At 62.7% G+C, this 18,839-nt stretch overlaps 4 protein-coding genes across 4 annotated transcripts; 1 reads left to right on the top strand and 3 right to left on the bottom strand.

Moving 5' to 3' along the window:
* Window positions 1-1,016: 1,016 nt before the first annotated feature.
* Window positions 1,017-4,637, bottom strand: LOC146597779 (ras and EF-hand domain-containing protein-like). Its single transcript, XM_085301552.1, is given in 13 exon segments — window positions 1,017-1,176; window positions 1,309-1,396; window positions 1,399-1,561; window positions 1,969-2,086; window positions 2,308-2,389; window positions 2,454-2,595; window positions 2,720-2,812; window positions 2,964-3,159; window positions 3,227-3,300; window positions 3,593-3,674; window positions 3,813-3,881; window positions 4,306-4,421; window positions 4,566-4,637. Coding segments are annotated over 13 exon segments (1,392 nt in total). The 3' UTR covers window positions 1,017-1,079.
* A 1,637-nt stretch (window positions 4,638-6,274) lies between these two features.
* Window positions 6,275-10,136, bottom strand: SERINC4 (serine incorporator 4). Its single transcript, XM_085301594.1, has 12 exons — window positions 10,086-10,136; window positions 9,858-9,998; window positions 9,254-9,432; window positions 9,084-9,163; window positions 8,880-8,973; window positions 8,605-8,816; window positions 8,117-8,212; window positions 7,919-8,045; window positions 7,330-7,402; window positions 7,028-7,079; window positions 6,804-6,960; window positions 6,275-6,491 (listed from the first exon to the last, which is right to left on the bottom strand). Exons 1-12 carry the CDS (start codon window positions 10,134-10,136, stop codon window positions 6,275-6,277), a joined length of 1,479 nt encoding a protein of 492 aa, XP_085157720.1.
* Window positions 10,137-11,975: 1,839 nt separating this feature from the next.
* Window positions 11,976-13,354, top strand: HYPK (huntingtin interacting protein K). Its single transcript, XM_085301551.1, has 4 exons — window positions 11,976-12,200; window positions 12,367-12,422; window positions 12,821-12,872; window positions 13,111-13,354. The coding sequence occupies exons 1-4, from the start codon at window positions 12,015-12,017 to the stop codon at window positions 13,204-13,206; spliced, it is 390 nt and encodes a 129-aa protein (XP_085157677.1). The 5' UTR covers window positions 11,976-12,014; the 3' UTR covers window positions 13,207-13,354.
* Window positions 13,355-14,275: 921 nt separating this feature from the next.
* On the bottom strand, window positions 14,276-18,754 carry MFAP1 (microfibril associated protein 1). The gene is made up of 9 exons (XM_085301550.1): window positions 18,614-18,754; window positions 18,305-18,524; window positions 17,584-17,713; window positions 17,049-17,236; window positions 16,383-16,491; window positions 16,148-16,308; window positions 15,714-15,873; window positions 15,197-15,286; window positions 14,276-15,028 (listed from the first exon to the last, which is right to left on the bottom strand). The coding sequence occupies exons 1-9, from the start codon at window positions 18,690-18,692 to the stop codon at window positions 14,846-14,848; spliced, it is 1,320 nt and encodes a 439-aa protein (XP_085157676.1). The 5' UTR covers window positions 18,693-18,754; the 3' UTR covers window positions 14,276-14,845.
* Window positions 18,755-18,839: the final 85 nt, after the last annotated feature.

Raw genomic sequence — 18,839 nt, 5'->3', positions numbered from 1 at the left:
GCGCCGCCTCCTATTAAAGTAGCTTGTGGAGCCCTGCAGGCCCTGCCTGGTGCTGTGCGTCGCGGCCAGCGGCCCCGGCGGGTGTCGCGTTGTGGCCCGGTGCCGCGAGGCCTCGAGGAGAGGTGCTGAGGCGAGGCACGGCCTCTGCAGGCGTCGCCCCGTGTTCGGTGGGCTCCCTCGGGGCAGCGGGCCCCGGTCACCCCCATAGCTGAGCTGTGGGGCATCGCAGGCAGGAGGTGGCTGGGGGAAATAAGGGACGAATGCCCTGGCAAGTAGGGAGCTGTRCGAGGATGGGAACATACTAGAAGCACAAGAAAATAAAACCGGGAGAGGGCTGTTTGGGATAGGAAGACTGGTAGTGAGAACCAGGAGGAAAAATTGTGGAGATGGCCAGACTAAGGCCATGTGGGGACTGAGGGGGGGAGCAATGGTGGCTGGGCTTGGGCATGGATGCTGGCCTGCTTCTGCAGTAGATGGGGATGAACAGGGCTCAGGACAAGGCTGTGCTGACAGGGAGCAGACAGGGCTCATGGTGGAGGCAGGAGGATCTTAGACTACTGAGGACTGCAGACAGCTGTGTTTGGCTTGGTACAGGGCAGAGGTGTTGACGTGTGTTTTCAAAGGAAATATCTTAGCTCAGGCACTGGAGGATATGGAACAAAACACAGGTGGGGATGGTGATGGGCCATGCTGCTAAGTGGATGCCTAGAGCAGCAGCAGACAGGTACTCTTCCCTTGCATCCTGCTTGTTTCCTGGCCTGGAGACATTAGGCAGGGTGGGACAGGGCAGTAAGGCACTGGGCAGATGTTGGGACCCAGCCTAGAGGTAAAAAACCCATTTGAATAAAGCAAGGATACCACTTCCCTGGCTGCTTTTAACATGGACAGTAACTTCAGCCAACAAGCTGTGAAAGTTTACTTACAAAAGAAGAGAAAACATCTCTAGTCTGGAAGCTGATGCAGGGTGAGCTGCCTGTTCCATAGCAACTGTGTGGACAGTGCTGTAGAATAAGAGCAGATGGAGTGGGTAGTTGCCTGTGGTGAGGCCATGGAGCCCAGCAGCCTGCTTGTCTGCTGTATTAGGTCCTGCAGCAGCTCCAAGCTGCCCTTGGAGGAATGCTCAGGTCCAGTCCAGTGCTGTCACCTCTGCTGAGGTCTGCTGCCCTCTTTACTTCCCTGCAGGGTCAAGAGCAGCAGTGTTCGCAGGTCTTGCCTGTCCTCCAGCAGGATGGGAGCCAGGTGACCACTGCAAGCCCTCCTGCAGCTGGGTGAGCTGCATCCCTGCAGGCAGGGCAGGGGGCTCCTTACCGGGCTAAGTGCAGCACAGCCTCCACCACGTTAGTACCATCCTTAGCGCTGGTCTCACAGAACAGGGCAGAATAGGCCTGAGGAGAACTGTCTGTGTTAGTGGTGCCCCTGCCCACCCTGGGGGCACAGAGCTGCATGTGCTCACCTTGGCTAGCTTCTCTCCATGAGTTGTGTGGATGCCTGCTGCCTCTGGTAGTCCGGGGCGTAGGTCAATCTTATTCCCAACCAGCATGAGTGGAAGAGGTGCCTCGGCCTGTGGGGAGGGAAGGGTAACTCAGGCCGCTGTGGGGACCATCAGTCTCCAGCCACAGCAGTGGCTAGTGCAGCCCTTTCCTGGGGTGTGCTTGCCTTCAGGAGCTGCAGAGCTCTGCTGCCTCATGTTGCACTTGTGCTGTGCTGAGCCCTCCCCAGCCCACAGGTGGAACAGGGGGGAAAAGTGCAGTTTTAAATCATATAGCAAACACCAGCCCCTCAAACAAAAAACCTAAAACTGCTCCCAAAGGCTGACTTTGGACCTTGCTTAAGAAATGGTCCAAMTTGCTATTAGTTTAGTTCTGCTTTCTGAAGACTGTCTGGGGCACAGCACAGCCCTTTCTGGGGAAGCATCAAGGCTCCCCCCCCCCCACCCAGTAGGGTTGGGCCTTGTCAGACCCTTCCTGCTACCTTGATGTCCTCGATCCACTGGCGGACGTTCAGGAAGCTGTTCTCGGAGCTGATGTCGTAGAGGAGCAGCACGCCATGGGCTTTGCGGAAGTAGGACTTGGCAATACTCCGGAATCTGGTGCCGGGAAGCATGTTAGTGCTGTGGGGCCGGGCGCTCTGGTGTGCCTGCGGGGGCTGCGCCTGGCTCTGCATTCCCAGGCTTGTACCAAGGGCTCCTCTGCAGCAGAGGACAGCTGTGCCTGCGCAGTGACCTTGGCAGCCCTGCTGGCCTGCCTGAAGCTGTGGAAAGAGCACTTGCTGGCTCAGCTCAGTGGCAGGAACCTTGGCCCATCTCACCTCTCCTGCCCAGCTGTGTCCCAGATCTGTAATGTGATTTGCTCCCCATCCACCAGCAGCTGCTTCACTTGGAAGTCCACCCCTGAGAGAAAGAGAGTCATGTGTGTTCCCCTGCTCCCCTGCCTCTCCACGTTCGTCCTCAGTACCTAGTGTGGTGGGGATGTCTCCTTGGAATTCATTTCTACAGAGACGTAGCAGGAAGCTGGACTTCCCAGCACCACCATCTCCAGCCAACACCAGACGGTAAATGGGACAAGGAGCTGCAGGTTCCTCTGTGGTTTCTGGTGCCTGATGGGAATAAACAGCAGGAGAGCTCGGAATGYGGCTGTGCCTGGGTGGCACGTGCTCTGCCCAGCCTGTGCTTTTCTCCCCATCCAGGTTATTTGTGCCCACTCGGGGCATTGCTGGTTACCTCTGGTGTGAAGGCAGGAAGCTTTCTCTTGCTGAAGTGCTTTGCAGGGTGGCAGGTTTCCTCTGCCTCCCCTGGCTGGGGGGTGAGTGCCTGCTGAGTGACAGATGTTGGGGGGCCTGAGCCGATGGGCAGGGTGTGGGGCACCTGGGCAGCCCTGGCCCCACTGCTGGTCTACACTAGCTGCAGGTGAGCAGACTCGCATCCCTTCCTAGTCCAGGTGCCAGGCCCTGGGCAAATTTGTCACCTCCATGTCYGAGTGTGGGCTGGAAGGAGACATATCCTCCGAGCTCTCGCTCCCGGCATCGCTGAGCGGTGAGGCYGTGTCTGTGCTGGAGGCCGAGCTCTGCCACTGCCCGAGGCTGGGACTGCTGCGACTTGTGTCTCTGCCTGCACAGGAGGCCGCAGCAGGGAGCGGGCTGTGCGAGGAGGCCCATGGGCACCTGTGCCGGAGGCAGCGGTCAGGGAGTGGCGCCAGTGGACAGCCTGGTCATGGACACACTCACTCACCTGCTGTAGGTGCCTTCCAGCAGGCCATGCGAGGGGGCAGCGAGGGGGCAGCGCTGCGGAGCRGGAGGTGACGACTGCAAGGGAACAAGATGCTCAGCACCGTGGTGCCCCACGGCTCTTCTGCTCCCGGCGCAGGCTGGGGAGCAGCAGGAGCCCAGCAGGCCTGGGGCATCCCCAGCTCCAGGGGCCTGCACAAGTCCCACTAGCAGCACCCATGGCCCTGGGGGTGCAGGCAGAGCAAGCAAGGGTGGCCCGAACCCCCTGCAAACGTGGCCGCTGTCCTGCATCCCTGTGCACCCAGCGTCCCTGCACGCCCAGTGCTGGCACTCAGTTRCCAGCTCTGGCTCTGCAGAGGTTGAGGCTCACCTCTCTTGGGCTGCTGTCCAAGCCAAACAGCAGCGCTGAGCGCAGGCGGTTGTTGCTCTCGTACAGGCTCCTGTTAGTTGCCCTGTCAAGTGAGAGCAATGTTAGACCCAGCAGCCCAGATAACGGTTGAACTCGTGGCAGTGGCACCCAGGCAGGTGTATCCCAGCCTGTCGCCTGCAGCTGTCCCATGCCAGCACTGCCCAGCTGGGCCTGTACGTACTGCAGCATCCTGATGCAGCTCGTGAAGGCCAGGTTCTCCTCCACCATTTCCCTCAGCGTCAGCTGCTCTCTGCAGAGACAAATTCCTTGCTGCAGGGCTGGATCTGCCCCAATAGCTGGCACAGGGACTGAGCAGGAATTGCCAGCCTGAGCCCAGCAGGCCATTCTGGGGGTGGGAGAGGTGTTGCCACCTCCAGAACCCCCAAGGACACCCAGGGTCACAGAGGATGTCAACAAGAGGCATGGAGGAACATCCCAGCAGCTGCACCCAGGATTCCCTGGCTGCTGGTGATCAAGAGTTGACTGAGCAGGGCAGCGTTTCCTGGCCTGGACCTGGCCCTGCCCCCAGGCACAGGGAAGAGTCTGCCAAGACTGAGGTCTGGCACAGCCCTGCCTGCCGGGGGCCTCCACACGGCTGGGCACGCGTGGTGATGTGCAGGCAGAGCCTCCCGGGCTGGGAACAGCCTTGTTACCCCCTTACCGCCAAAGATCACCTGTTCTGCTGCTTGGCCTGGTCGGAGAGGTCCCTTCGCAGCTGCTCCAGCTCTGCCTGCAGCTGGGAGATGCTGCTCTCTGCCTCATGCAGGGTGAAACGCAGCTGCTCATTCTCCTGGACAGGTGACAGGGGAGCTTGTTGCGGGGTCTCACCCACACAGCCCGGTGCTCGAGGGTGCTGCCCGCACCTGCCATGCACCCTGGTGAGATGTGGGTCCTATCTCTGGGACCCCAGCACAGCCCTGTCCCCGCACTCCACCTGAGAGAGATCCCCGAGCTGGTGCCACAGCTGCACAGTGCCGTCGCTGGAGCCCTGCCTCCGTCCCTGCATGTCCTGCGGTGGGGAGAGGGTCAGAGCCGCAGCCTCACGGCACCTCCGCGCCCGGTGCCGGCAGGAGCCGCCTCTGCCGCTCTCGGTGGAGCTGCGGGAGCCCCACGTCGGGGCCGCCCCCAGCTCCGCCGGGAGCCCTGCGTCGGGGTGGCCCCGTCCGGCCCGGGGGTCCCGCACTCACCGCCTCCAGGGACACGGACTGCCGGGCCACTGAGCGCGGGGCCGGGCGGGACCCCCCGGCGGGACCCCCGGCCTTGCAGCCGCCCCGAGGGCTCTGGGCGCGGGGCCGGGCCGGAGCCCCGCGGAGCCGCCGGGCCCCGCCGGTGCCGCCCCGGCCGTGTTTGCTCTGCGGGCGGGGTGGGCGGGGCGGCCGCATTCCTGCGGCGGGCCGGTACCGCCCGGGCCCCGCCGCGCAGCCTGACTCCGCTGCCGCCGAGCCCCTCTTCTCCTGTGCTGCATCCTCCGGGTGAGCGGTGCCGCGGCTGCGCTGCTCATCGTAGTCCCTGGGGGTTGCAGGTGGGCTGCTCTGTCTGGAGGGGTGCAGCATGCCCAGCGTGGCACAACCGCAGTCCCTGGGAGGGACCAGCCATGGTGCTGGCRCAGGGCTTTGGTGCTGGTGCTAGCCATGGGCTGGGGCAAGACCGTGGGGGCTGGTCGCCTTGGTGCTCATGTTCAGGCCCTCTTCTCCATCCTCTGCAGTGCCCAGGTGCCACCAGGCTCAAGAACACCCTGCTGCTGCATGCCAGATGCGATGCAGTACGCTACCAGCCCTGGGGCTCTGCACCACCTCCCCGTGCCTGGCAGGAGCCATGCCCAGGCCATGCCCCTTGGCAGCAGCCCCCGCAGCAGGGCTCTGCAGAGACCGGTGTGGGGCAGGCCCCCTCCAAGGCAGCACACAGTGCCCCCTGCCCCATCCCAGGTGCTGCCCACGGTGGAAAGGTGCTGGCCCGGCTGCACGTGAGCTACTGGGCTTGTGGGCGCCATTCAGACCAGTGTGCCTGGGACCACATCGCACTGGAACCCAGCAGCCTCTCGCCAGGCCGCCCTCCTGGCTGCTGCAGCCCTCCCGGCTGCTTGTCCCCATCTCCCCAAAGCCACCTAGGCCGAGGTAGCTGCACTGGCTGGGGCTGGGGCRCTGCTGGCACCCTCCGCTCCCAGCCCTATGGCTGCTGCAAGCACAGACAGGTGCATGACACAGGTCAACTCAGAGCTTCATATAAAAATGTATTTGAGGAACTATTTACAGCGAATGCAGGGCCAGGTGGATGTGGCGCTGCAGCTGGGCAGAGCCTGCTCCCCRGACGGGCCCTGGGCCCGGGCAGCAGCGATGCAGCTGGCGCCGGCAGGAGCTGCCTCCGGGAGCGGACGGGGATTGGAGCGCGGTGGCTGCGGCCGAGCTCCATYGTCCGGGCTGGGCTCGAACTGCTGCGCTAGGGGCTCCGGCTCTGTGTCAGAGCCACCTCCCTGGCAGCAGTGSAGTGGAGTGCCTGGCTCTCAGCTCCGGTGCGGAGGCTCCTGGCTGCTGCCTTTCCCGAGGATGGTCAGTCACGCAGGGCYGGGACGCAGCCCTAGGTTGCAGCGAGGACCAGCCCCGGCTGCTGCCATGTGGGGCCAGGTGCAGCCCGTCCCCACAGGGGCTACGCGGAGATGCTGACACGCTGCGAGGCACGTCGCCGCCGCAGCACACGCACGGGCGGGCTGCTGCGCCGGCGCTGGGGTGAGCCCGGGAGGCACAGGGGGCTCAACAGCAGCCACAGGTAGAGCAGGACGCAGGCCCAGCACGAGGCCACCTTCACCCAGAAGGTCGACCAGCTGCCGTGCGTGAAGGTGGTCTCCAGCACCGCATCCTCGTAGCTGGTGGGGAGAGGGCAGGCATCAGGGTGCCAGAGGGAGGCAGGAACGGGGGGGGCTCCCGGGGGCGGCTGCAGCCACTGGGTCACTGAGTGACTCTGGGTACATCCACCCACTGTGGATGCGGAGCTCCCGGATGCAGCACCCGCCCCGCTGCTGCAGCACCCAACCTGCTGCAGCACCCACCCTGTTGCAGTGCTCAGCTCTTCTTCCCCCTGCACACTGGAGCCGGCTGGGTGCCTTGCGCCCAGGGCACCTGCGTGCACACCAGCAAAGGCGAGCGCAGTGAGGGCGGGCTGGCAGAGCTGGCCCTACCTGAACCAGTTGGTGAGGGTCATCATGACGTAGAGGGAGGCGAGGAAGAAAATGAAGTGGAAGGCTGAGTAGCTGTAGACGACCCGGTCCCGCTCATCCTGGATGACGCACGGTGCCCCGGTGGGCTCCTCTGCATGCTCGCACGTCTGCTCGGTCCCTGGGGAGCGGGGTTAGGGCAGCCCCATGCCACCCAGGCCGCAAGCACCCGCTGCCCCTGCACCCACCTCGCAGCTCCTCCTCCATCTTCTCCGGGCAGCAGAAGCAGCAGGAGGGTTTCTGCAAAGCGATTCAGAGCGGTGAGTCTGCGACAGYGTGGGGGAATGTGGGCAGAGCCGCCCACCACCCACCAGGGCTGGGCTGGTGCTGGGGACCGGTACCGGCGGGGATGCGGCATGGGAAAGCTCTGCATTTGTGKAGGAGCCTGCTGCCACCCCAGCCCTGGCTCCGGGAGCCTCCCCGGGAGGGCTGGGAGCTGAGGAGGGGCAGCGGTGGCGGGGGGAGCTCTGCGGGGCAGTGGCACACTCACTTTGAACTCGAAGCTGTAGACCTTGACCATCCAGAGGGGCCCAAACACCTCAGCGAGGTAGGAGGCTTCGTTGCTGYGCCCAGGACAGAGGAGGAAGCAGTGACACAAGGCGCCCGGCAGCCCGAACCCGGCCCCCACCGCCCACGGCCCTGCTTCAGGATTGGCACAGCGGGATCCTCGCTGAGCCCAGCCCAGGGATGCTATGTGGACCCCAGCGCCTCCCGGGCTGAGCCGTGCCAGGGCCGAGCCGTGCCAGACCCAAGCCATGCCAGACYCGAGCTGCGCCAGAGGGGCCAGGCTGTGCCAGGACCAAGCCGTGTGGGACAGGGAGGGGCTGAGCTGTGCCAGGGCCAAGCCGTGCCAGGGCTGAGTTGCGCCAGGGTCGAGCTGTGCTGGACCCGAGCTGTGCTGGACCTGAGCTGTGCTGTGGCTCAAGCCGTGCTGGGGCCGAGCTGTGCTGGACCTGAGCTGTGCTGTGGCTCAAGCCGTGCTGGGGCCGAGCTGTGCTGGGGCCCAAGCCATGCCAGGGCCGAGCCGTGCCAGCATGCTGCCGCCTGTACCGCAGCCCCGCGCCCTGAGGCTCACGCACCATGCGAAGAGCACGCAGGCGTACATGATGGCAGCCCCCAGGATGGCGACGGTGGTGTCCTCCGCCTGCAGCTCATCCTGCCGGACGCCGGGGAAGCAGACGGTGAGGTTCTGGCCCTGGTAGAGCACTGCAAGATGCAGGGTTGAGAAGGGGCCGGCCCCGGCGGGAGCGGTCCCTGCCGCAGGCCCCAGCGCTCACCTCTCTCCGGGGGGCGGCTGGACAGCGCGGAGAAAGTGAGGTACATCACGTAGCAGCTGATGATGGAGGCCTGCAGCAGCCCCGACCGCGGCTGCTCTGCAAGGAGGGGGCCAGGCCTCGCCGCAGCCCACATGCCAGCAGACAGACCCGTTCCCGTGGCTCCCTGCTGGCAGCCCTGCACGGGGCCTGGGATGGGGCCAGCAGGAGCCCTGGGCTGAGCCCTCCTCAGGCACCTGCGTGTTGGTACCAGGAGGCAGCCAGCCCCACAGCATGGCATGACCGGGGCTCTGGTGTGCTGTGCTGTGCCATGCTGTGTGGCACCATGCCACACTGCCATGCCATGCTGCACCATGGCCTGCCATGCAATGCCTTGCCATGTCATGCCATGCTGTGCCATGCTGTGCCATGCTGTACTGCACCATGGCCTGCCATGCCATGCCGTGCCGTGCCGTGCCATGCCATGCCACACCATGCCATGCAGCACTTACTGAGCCGCACACACGGTGTGATGGAGACGAAGGACATGATGCCGCAGAGGCTGCCATTGATGGTGAGCAGGGCACTGTTGAGGCGGCAGGCGGCCGGGTGGGTGTAGTACTTGTAGAGGAAGGAGAAGGCCGTGGAGGCRAGGGTGTAGAAGGCGGCTGTGGCCAGCAGCACGGCCAGGTACCAACGCTTGTCCTGCGCAGCGCCCGTGAGCCTGCCGGGAGAGCAGGGTGAGCCGGGCACGAGGCCCCGTGGCGCCGCTGGCGCCGGCACTCACCAGTTCTTGTTCCAGGTGTGCGCGAAGGCGGTGATGAGCACCAGCTGCACCAGGATGAAGGCAAAGCCCCCGCAGACGCCCACATAGTGCCAGGCTGCGGGAGAGCAGGGAGCTGTGGGGGGGGGGGGGGGGCCAGCTCTGGGCCATGGGGCCACATGGGGGCCAGGGCGCCCGCCAAGGGCTGGGGAGGCGGGACGGACGCACCTTGGATGAAGTTGTCTTCGGGGATGAAGAAGCTGGTGGTGCAGAGCCCTGCCAGCACCAGCACCTTCGGCAGCCAGAACCTGTGGGGTGGCAGCGACAGGGGAGGCATCAGCATGGCCGCGCTGCAGCCCTGGCAGCCCGGTGTGGCCCGGCCCCGGCCCCGGCGGTACCCGTTGTGCAGCTGCGCGCGGCAGTCCGTGCTGGAGCGCACGTTGAGGAGCAGGGCGGCCTGCACCAGGTGGAAGCAGGCGGTGCCGAAGCAGACCCGGTACACAGCCGAGGAGCCCACCAGGCGCTCGCAGTCGGCGCCGCCGGCCAGGTGCTCGCACAGCACCGTGGAGAAGGGCACCTGCGGGCACGGCGGGACGGGGCTGGCGGTGTGTCTGCTCCCAGCACCCCAGTGCCGCGGGTACCTGGCCTTTCCAGCGCCCCCAGCATCTCCAGGACCCGCAGGAGCCCTGGCACCCTCTTACTCCTGGGATGCCCAGCGCCTCCAGTGGGATCCCTGGTAATTCTGGCATCCCTGTACCCCTGGTACACCTGCCAATCCCAGTATCCCAGGACTCCAGCACCCCGGGATGCCTGGCAGCCCCAGCACCCCTTGCACTCCCAGGGCACCTGGGACCCCTCATGCCCTCAGCATCCCCCGCACCCCCAGAGCCCTGGGACCCCGGGAGTGTTTATGCCCTGGGATGTCTCACACCCCTAGGATCCCCAGTGCGCATGGTACCCCAGGACCCCTGGGACCTCCAGGACCCCAGCCCCCAGTTCCACCTTCTCCCGGACGGCCTGGGCCACGGTGCGGGACAGCGTGAGGCAGCACACGGCGGAGGCGAGGACGTGGAGGAGCGTGTAGAGGAGGCGGGTGCCCGTGGAGACGCGGAGCCCGCGGCAGGGGCTGCAGCTGCAGCACAGCTGTGGGGCGCACAGTCAGGGGAGGCCCCCCACACCCTGGCCCGACTCCCCTTCCCCTTCCCTGCCCCAGCAGGGGCCTGGTCCCACCTGGCAGAGGAGCGAGTGCAGGAGGCGGCTGCGTGCCCGAGTGCCCGCCATGGCCCGGCCCGGCTCGGCCCCTGGCRCCCTCATGGGATTAGGGGGATTGCCGGCTCGTCCCGCCCTGCCATCTGCCTGCGTCGCCTCCGGGAGCCGTCACCGGGGCATGTGGCCAGGAGCGGGGACGCGCCCAGGGTGCCAGGGACCCCCCCACAGCACCCTGCCCTGGACCCCGATCCCGCAGGAAGGATGAGGCCTCGGCACTCAGCCCCCAGCACCCGGCTCAGCTGGAGAGCAGTGGGCAGCTTGGTGGGAGCAGGCTAGGCCGYGCCGGCACGGACGGCCAGGACCAGCCCAGGCTGCTGTCGGACAGGGCAGGCGCTCGGCCTCTGCGGGGCAAGCGTGGCTGCGGAGGCCCTGGTGCCAACCCGCACTGCTGGAGGGGAAACTGGACGCTGCAGCAGGGCTGGCCGGCAGCAGAAGYGGCAGTGGCGAGGGTCCCCAGCTGCGAGGCCCTGCACCCCGGCACCTGAGCGGGTCAGCCCAGATGCAGCGTCCTGCCACGCCAGCGCTGAGGGCCGGGTCGATGGGGCCAGTGGGAGCACAGCGCTGCGCTGGCTGCCTGCTGCTCCCAGCGGCTCCTTGCATGGGGCATCAGAGCGTTTCAGGAGCTGGAGATGAGCTGCAGAAGGAACTGGAGGCCAGAGGCACGTCTGGAAGGCGTCGGGAGGCTCTGGAGCAGGTCGTGGGGAGTCCTCGCGCAGGCGCTCAGGGGTGAGGACAGCTCCCTCTCCGCGAGGAGCCAGCTGAAGGAGCCAGCTGGGGATAGAGCGGGCYGGAGGCGCTCGAGTGGCACGTGTTGGGTGGCCACAGGGACCGGCCCCACGGGAGCCGCGAGGGGGCCAGGAACCCTGTCCCCAGTGCCTGAGCTTCCCTGGGAACAYGAGGCTGGGCCGCTCGCTGCGCGCTGCTGGACGGGCTGTGCTGAGAGGGCAAGYGGTGATCCCAGCTGGAAAACCCACATGGCTCCCAGAGCAGGGCCAGGTATGGGGGAGGCACTGGCTGGGCGCAGGCAGCTCCCGGCAGCACGTGGCAGCGATGTCCCCATCTGGCGGGCACGGCCTGGGGCATCTCCGCAGGAAAGTTTATCCCACGGGGAAGCCAATTAGGCCTCAGTGGTGACCCTCCACCACCGCCAGGAAAATCCTGTCCTTCAATYGAACGTGATTATGCCAGGAGCCAAATCAGGCTCCTTAACCCTCTTACCCGGCTTAGCGCCCAGGGAGGCAACTGCCATACGGGGCTTCGGCATGGGCAGAGCCAGGACAGAGAGGGGACGCTGCAGGCAGGGCCGGGAGCAGCGGCAGGGCCGGCACCACGGAGCTGTTTGCACCTCATCTTCCCCCCATTGTCAAACTGGGGGTGGGCACAGCCCAGGGGTGCAGAGGGCCCAGCCCGGAGCCGAACGGGAGGCGCCCGCCTGGGCACCCTGGCAGGGGCATCCGCAGGATGCCGTGGGGGACGGGGCCTGCAGCCGGGGACGGGGCCCCGCGGCCAGGGAGGGGCCCCAAGGCGGGGACGGGGCCCCCCGGCCGGGACTTCAGCCGGGGACGGGGCCCCGCGGCCGGGGAGGGGCCCAAGGCGGGGACAGGGCCCCCCAGCCGGGGAGGGGCCCCCCGGCCGGGGCCTGCAGCCGGGGACGGGGCCCCGCGGCCGGGGAGGGGCCCAAGGGGGGGACCGGGGCCCCACAGAGCCGCCCGTCACGGCGGGGACGAGGCCCCGCGGCCCCAGCACGGCCCACGCCGCGCGGGGAGGGGGCGGGCTCGCGGGCGGCCCCGCCCCGCCCCATCCTCCTCTGCGCCGCGCAGGCGCCGCCTCTCGCTGGTTCCGGTGGCGGCTGCGCGTGACCGGAAGCGGAAGCGCGGCGCCGGCGGCGTGATGGCGGCGGAGGGAGATGTGGAGCTGGAGCTGGAGACGGAGCCCAACGGCTCCGGGAGCGGCGGCGACGGGGCGGGCGGGCGCGCGGCCGAGAAGCCGCGGAAGCATGACAGCGGCGCGGCGGACCTGGAGCGCGTCACGGACTACGCGGAGGAGAAGGAGATCCAGAGCTCCAACCTGGAGACGGTGCGGGGCCGGGCCGGGCGGCGCCTTCGGGGCGCCCTGCCGGGGGCAGGCGGAGGCTTTCCCCTGGCGCGGCCCCGCTCGGGATCCTCCAGTGCCCGCTTCCGTGGAGGCGCGGTGTTAACCTGCCTGGTGCTGTGCGCTGAGGTGACTCTGCTCGTTTTGCTAGGCCATGTCAGTGATCGGAGACCGGAGGTCCAGGGAACAGAAGGCAAAACAGGAAAGGTAATGGCACTTCTTCACTGTTTATTTGGGGCTGTGGGGGGAATCTTGTATGTACTTGTCTTGCAGCCTTTGCTCTTGCATCTGTCCCATGCGCTACACTTGTACTAGCGGTTGTATTCTCGTGTCTGAACAGAAGCGTGGAGACTGCCCACACAGGACTGGGACCTCCAGCTTCTCAGTAGTTACATTGCCACCTTATGAGGTGGCAAGTATGCAGCTAGATTTCCCTTAGGAAGTCAGGTGTATCCTGAGAGGAGTTGAGCCTTCTCCTGAAGCGCACCACTGTTTTTGCAAGGCATTTCTGGTCTCCCCAGTCATAAGTAAATGAGTGTGCAAGAGTGGTAACAAGATCTGGAAACATGCCGCTTATTGGTGGGTTTTTCTATCCCTTATTTTAGAGAGAAGGAACTAGCAAAAGTCACCATCAAGAAAGAAGACCTGGAGCTGATTGTAAGTACAGGCAGGAAGCTGATCAGGTGGTGGCATGCCCCAAACCTTGCGAGCAGTCAGTGTCTTGTCACTGAAACACTATCCTGAAAGATGTGGCTGGCAAATACTTATCTGCTGGTGGTGGTGCTGGACAAGGCTGGGGCAGCATCTGGGCAGCTCCTGCTGCTACTGACACCTTGCAGGGCCCAGCCGGCAATGCTGGCTGTCTGTTGTGCTGAGCTCTGTTGTTTCCCTGTAGATGAACGAGATGGAGATTTCAAGGGCAGCTGCAGAGCGCAGCCTCCGGGAGCACATGGGGGACGTGGTGGAGGCTCTCATCACTCTCACCAACTGAAACTGAGCCCGTCCTCCTGGGATTGCGCCGCGTGCATCTGCCGCTGCCTCCCCGGGCACGGCCTTGCCCCAGCTGCCCCTCGCCCAGTGCGGTGTCAGCTGYGGACTGCGTGTGTTAAATTATTGAATAAAGGCACCAGCTGGAGTGAGACGTGACTGTAGTTCGTGCGGAGCTGAGCCCTCGCTCCCCGCTTGGCGGATCCTGGTGATGCCTGTGGTGCTGGCACTGGGCCCCAGGCTGCGGCACATCCGGAAGAGGTTCCAGCATTGGGCCGTAACGCCTGAGGGACACTCTGTAACCGGGTAGCAGCTGCTCACGCTTCTTGAGGATAAGCTGACCCCACCTGAATGCTGGTACGAATCTTCTCTTTGTGGTTTCAATCTCACACCCCCTTGTGAAGTGTCACAGGCTTCTGCTGTACCRGTCCTTTTGTTCCTAAGCTCAGCAAGCCTCCCTGGAGGCTAATGGTTCCTGTCGGTTTATTTTTTGTTTGCTGTACTAGCAGGAGTGTAGCTGCATGAGAGAGAAACACGGCATTGCTGCTGTTCCCTCCTTTGTGTGAATCCAGGTGTAACTCAAGCCCAGAGCTGGTGTCCCAAGCGCTAGGCTCACCAGCCCCARGGTGCGCACTGGTTGGAAGCCGGCCCAACCCTTTGCCCCCCCGCCCCAGYGTCTGTTAGCAGCTGACCCATGAGAGCAGTCAGTACTCAAACCAGGGGAGTTCCCTTAGTGTCACCCCAAGAGCTGTGGTGTGCCCAGCAACTTACTGCGGGAAACCTGCATTTCCTGTCCCCAGAGGAAGATGAGCATGAGCCGGGGAAGCTGCTCCGCAGCAGCCTCTTGACCACCCTCTGCAGGAAGGTAAGGAAACAGCAGGGAACCACGATGTAACGGGCATCTACTGCCCACTCTGCCTGGGCCAGCATCTCCTGCGCTACACCAGGCTGCCCTTGGTTTAGCTTGTGCTGGATGCAGTCATGGTCCTGAGCCCTGGTTGTTGCCCAAAGCACGAAGCACTGAACAGGACAGCCAAGTTCCTGGCAGCCCTCTACAAAGACACCACCAGGAATTGTAAGAAAACACTTGCTTTATTCAAAACTATCCTGTCCCACCCCACTGCACAGGTAGAAAAGCAAAGCCCTGCAGAAACAGAGTGAGGGGACAGTGTCACAGCTGTTCCAAACCAGAAAAGGGCCCAGCTTGACAACTGGAGGGGAAAGACGAGCAATGGGGAGACACTTTGGAACAGATGAGTGTAAAGTCTGTTAATTACTCTGAAAGGAACGAGTGTTGGGAGCAGGGTGAGTTGCTATGCTCCTGCACAGGCTCTATCAGCTGTCTAGGCGTTGCTGCTGGTGGAAAGGTGACAGGGCCGTGGGCCTGGTCAGCACAGATCGACTGTCTTCCTCCACAAAAGATTCAGGTCATGAGTCTGCTGAGTCTCTGCAGCCCTGGGAATGAATCCTGCCACCAAGTGGAGGGTGAGGCTCAGTGCAGGAGCACAGACAGGAACAGCTGCTCAGGACAGGTCCTGGCAGCACAGTACTATCTCTTCTGTCCTGCCCCTGCTTTCAGGTAGCTGGCAGACAAGTGCCTTCTGCCCTGTAGTCAGCCACGTGACACTGTCCTGCACACTCCCTTAGGTGGTTTTTCGCTTCTTAGCTGATGGTCGCTCAAAGACATCCCGTACACCTGCTGCCTTCTGTTTGAAGAACTTGGTGTTCTGCGCACTCTCCTGACCCCACGCAGAATCGAATGAAGTCGTGTCCTGGTCCACCAAGTGCGTGTACTTTGTTCGCCCAGAGCGCCCAAAGTTCTTGACCTGCGGAGCAGAAAATCTTATGAGCGGCCGTTCAAATAAGACGCAGAGACTTTTGTACCACTCCCCTTCTCCACCAAGTGCAGGAAGCCTCCTGCCCCAGCTGGGGAACCGCCCCCTCCGCCCTGCAGCTGCAGACAGGCACTTTCCTGCTCCTGCCCACACACCCACCTGCATGACTTTGGGCAGAATAGTCTTGTTGAAGTGGTCCTCCAGAGTAGGGGCGCTGAAGTCCCTTTTGTACACTTCCTCATCTTCATCCTGCGGGAGGAAGAACACACACCTGCTCAGCTTGTGTCCAGCAAGCCCTAGCAGCCGACTGCAGTGAGAAGAGCCACCGCAAACCTGTATCATTGCTTTGCTGGGGACTGCCACAGTACTTGTAGTCTTACTTAACCTACTGCAGGAAGGTGGGGGAACACGAGATCTGCACCCCAGGGCTACCTCTTGCAGTGGCTCTTAGGCCTTCTCAGGCCACTTTTCCAGAGCCTAAGCCTGATCAGTAGCTAGTGCAGAGCTAGTTTGTTTCTGACAGATTTATTAGCTCAAACAGCATCGGGAGAACAGCTCTGCTGCTTCTGAACTATCTCAACTGGGAAAGCTCAACCTCATGAGCTTTGAGTCAGCACATACTGGCCCCATATGGAACTACCTGCAYGTCTTACCATAGCCCCATAGCATCACTCACCATGAAGAAGGCACCACGATGGTAGTACTTCTGCAGGAACTTGTATTTGCCCTTCACTGCCTTGTTGGTGATGACCTTGCCATTGGCCCGAAGCTCAGCGCGGCGCTCCTCCTCCGTCAGGTTCCGCATTCGCTCAATCTCTGCCTTCTCCTTCTCCATGCTGGGCGGGAGAAAAACCCATCAGAATCTGCATCCCCACAGCATCTTCTTGGGAAAACTGCTTTTACAGGAAGCCTTTTTAAGGGATCACGTTTACTGACTCCACAGTGGAGCAAGGCCACCCTGAGGGTGGACAGGAGGGGTTTTGGACACTTTGTCTAGGTAAGAATATACTGTCAAAAGGAAGCGAAGCCTCAATTGTTAGTTGGCCTGCAGGGTGCACGGCCTGGCCCTGCTGATGTTCAGCCAYAGATCTAAGCAGAAACAATACTTACGCTTCTCGTTCTTCGCGATCCCGTTTGATTCGCTTCAGCTCACGTACTTTCCAGGCCTCATACTCCTCCTCATCATTCTCATCGTCTGTATCAAGCGCATCCAGTGCGGCCAGCGAGCGCTTGTTCTCYTCCAGTTCCTTCTTTGCTTCTTCTTCTACAATCTGCAGCACAGGCAGAAGTAAGCTTGTTGCAGTGCCAACCCTCCCTGTGCCACTCCCAGCCAGCCCCTCCGTACCTTAAGTGTGTACTTGCGCCTCTCTTCTGCTAGTCTCTTCGCCTCCTGCTCCAGCTCCTTCTGCTTCAAGGCTTCTGCTTCTCGCTCCTGAACTGTGATCCGGTCCTTCCTGTAGACAGCAATGACAAAAGCCTTCAACTTTTCATTGTGAGCCATTGCAGCTAATCARTCCTTCGCACACTTGTCCTGCTCCCACTCTGCAGTGACCCTTAGCCCTTACTCTCTCCAAATAAGGACCAAGTCGCAGGGCTCTCCCCTTCCTGCTGCTGCCTAAGCCAGGGCAGCCTTGCCTAATCCCCCGGTAGCTACAGGCATGTGTAGAGAGATGACAGTGCAAGGTACCTGCTGTGTCATGCTGCCCTCTGCAAGTTTCCCTGCTCTTTGTACAGCACTTCCCCAACACCCTAGCAGTACCCTGCTGAGACCAAACCCACCAGCTGGTGCTGCATGGTGACCTGACACAGCTACGAGAGCCTGCTCTGCGATCACCTGTTACTCCTCAGCCGTGCCCTGCCAGGCTGGTAGCTGTCACATCCCCTTGACAGGCAGGCAGTGCTACCGCCTTGTTTTAAGAAGCGAGATCACAGCAGAGATGCTCTGCTTGGCACTGAGCTGCCGACTCCTGCGTCCTCACGCAGGACTGACTCGTGCAGCCACGTCACCTACTTGCGGATGAAGACAGGTTTGAGACGTGGCTCCATTTCATCCTCGCTGTCTGTGTACTCCTCGTACTCTGACTCTGACTCGGACTCTTCTCCAGATCTACCCTCATCTTCCAGCTCCATCACCTCCATTTCCTCGGTTTTCCTCTCCTGYGCTCGCTGGCGCATCATCCCACGGCGGCGCTCGATCTCCTAATGGAGACGTCAAACACAGGAGTCAGTGGACCAGCCGTGCTACTGCTTCCTTCCCTGCGGACTTTCTGCCTCAGGCAGGAAGCCAGTTGCTTTCAGATCTTTTGCGACAAAAGTAACRTGTCTGGAACTTCCTTGTAACAAGATGTGCCCATCCCTCAGGGTGCAGAGCTGCCTCACCCAGTGTCCCACCTCACAGCAAGAGGCAGGTCACCCCAGAGGTAAGTCATGCCCAGGATTGGTGACCCCCAAGCCTGAAGCTTCCCAGTTTCAGTGGAAAAGGCTATTCCAACCTGTGTCATTCAGGCATTTTCTAAAGCCAAATCTGTTCAGCTCTGCAAGCATACCTCGTCATCAATCTCTTCCTCTTCCTCTTCGCTGGTGTCTTCACGTTCAAGCCGCCAGGCTTCTCCCTCCACCTCAGAATCACTGTCTCCAACCACTTCAGGCTCCACAATTTTACGGTGTCTGGCCAGCCTGTAATAGACCCTAGTTGAACTACAGCACTCTGAATGTAAAGAGACTGCAGAAAGATGGCTATTTGTAAATTGTTCTTAATGAAACTATAGTAAAAACTGGAACTGCTGAGTTTGGGGGTAAAACAGCATGTTCTTTCCTAAAAGGCTAGAACACTCAGGCATTGGCTTTTACTGTGTTTTTAGTAAAAACTAAGCTTCCTGTGGGAAGCCTCCCCTTTATTAGCACTGAAGTTCCTCCATGGGGGGGAAGGTAAACACAGCACTTGTTTACTTGTTGGTTACTCTCTGCCTTGAATATGATTCAGATGAAACTATCTTCCCACTAGTATGGAGGGGTGTCACAGTGTTAATTTTTATTTCAGGACCTGCTGTTCCCCTCAGYTATGCCTGAATTTGGGACTATGCCCTGGGCTGCTGTTACCCTTGTCTTTAGGGCATGTTCASGGCACAGCAATGGCCTGAGGCACAATCCAGCACCAACAGGATTGGCTGGAGTTAGAGACGGTTCCTGCAAGGGCTGGAGAGCATGCCCAGCACCTGCCCGGCGCCGCGGGGCTGGGCYGCCTGCGGAGGGAGAGGCGCTGCTCACCGCTCCTCCACATCCTCGCTGATGCGGTTCTGGAGGCGCCGCAGCCGCGGGTCGTTGGCGAGTTCCTCCTCCTGCTCCTCGGGCTCCACCTCCTGCTCCTTGGCCTTCTTGATGAACTGGAACTCCTCGTCCTCCTCCTCCGAGGACTCCATGGGCGCATAGTCGGGCCGCTTCCCCGACACATACCGCTTCACCTTCACCTTCTCCATGGAGAGCTCGCCTGCGGGCGGACCGGCCGTCACCGGGGCCCGCGCCGCGCCGCGGCCCCGGGCCGGGCCCGAGCTCGGACGCCCCCGCCCCCCCGCTCACCCTTTTCGTTGCGGACGGGCACGGCGCCCGCCGTGGACTGGATCGGCGGTTGCTTCATGAGGGCGCTGGGCACCGACATGGCGACGGGACGGGACGCGGCGGCAGCAGCTCCGGCGGCGGCGGCTGACACCCTCCTCCCCCGGAAGCGGAACTACGCCAGATCCTACTTCCGCCGGGGCCTAGCCGCACCCGCTAGCGAGTGACCGGAAGTGACGTTTGTGGGGGT

This window comes from Rhea americana, unplaced genomic scaffold (assembly GCF_003343005.1).
Source record: "Rhea americana isolate MKP2758 unplaced genomic scaffold, rheAme1 scaffold_178, whole genome shotgun sequence".
NCBI lineage: Eukaryota > Metazoa > Chordata > Aves > Rheiformes > Rheidae > Rhea > Rhea americana.
Note: the sequence above shows the minus strand (reverse complement) of the source record. Positions and strands in the feature narration are given on the sequence as shown.

Coding starts and splice junctions, on each gene's coding strand:
- HYPK (XM_085301551.1), top strand. CDS start 12,015: ATGGCGGCGGAGGGAGATGTGGAGCTGGAGCTGGAGACGGAGCCCAAC. Junction 12,423..12,820: donor CAGAAGGCAAAACAGGAAAG/GTAATGGCACTT, acceptor CCCTTATTTTAG/AGAGAAGGAACTAGCAAAAG. Junction 12,873..13,110: donor AAGAAGACCTGGAGCTGATT/GTAAGTACAGGC, acceptor GTTTCCCTGTAG/ATGAACGAGATGGAGATTTC.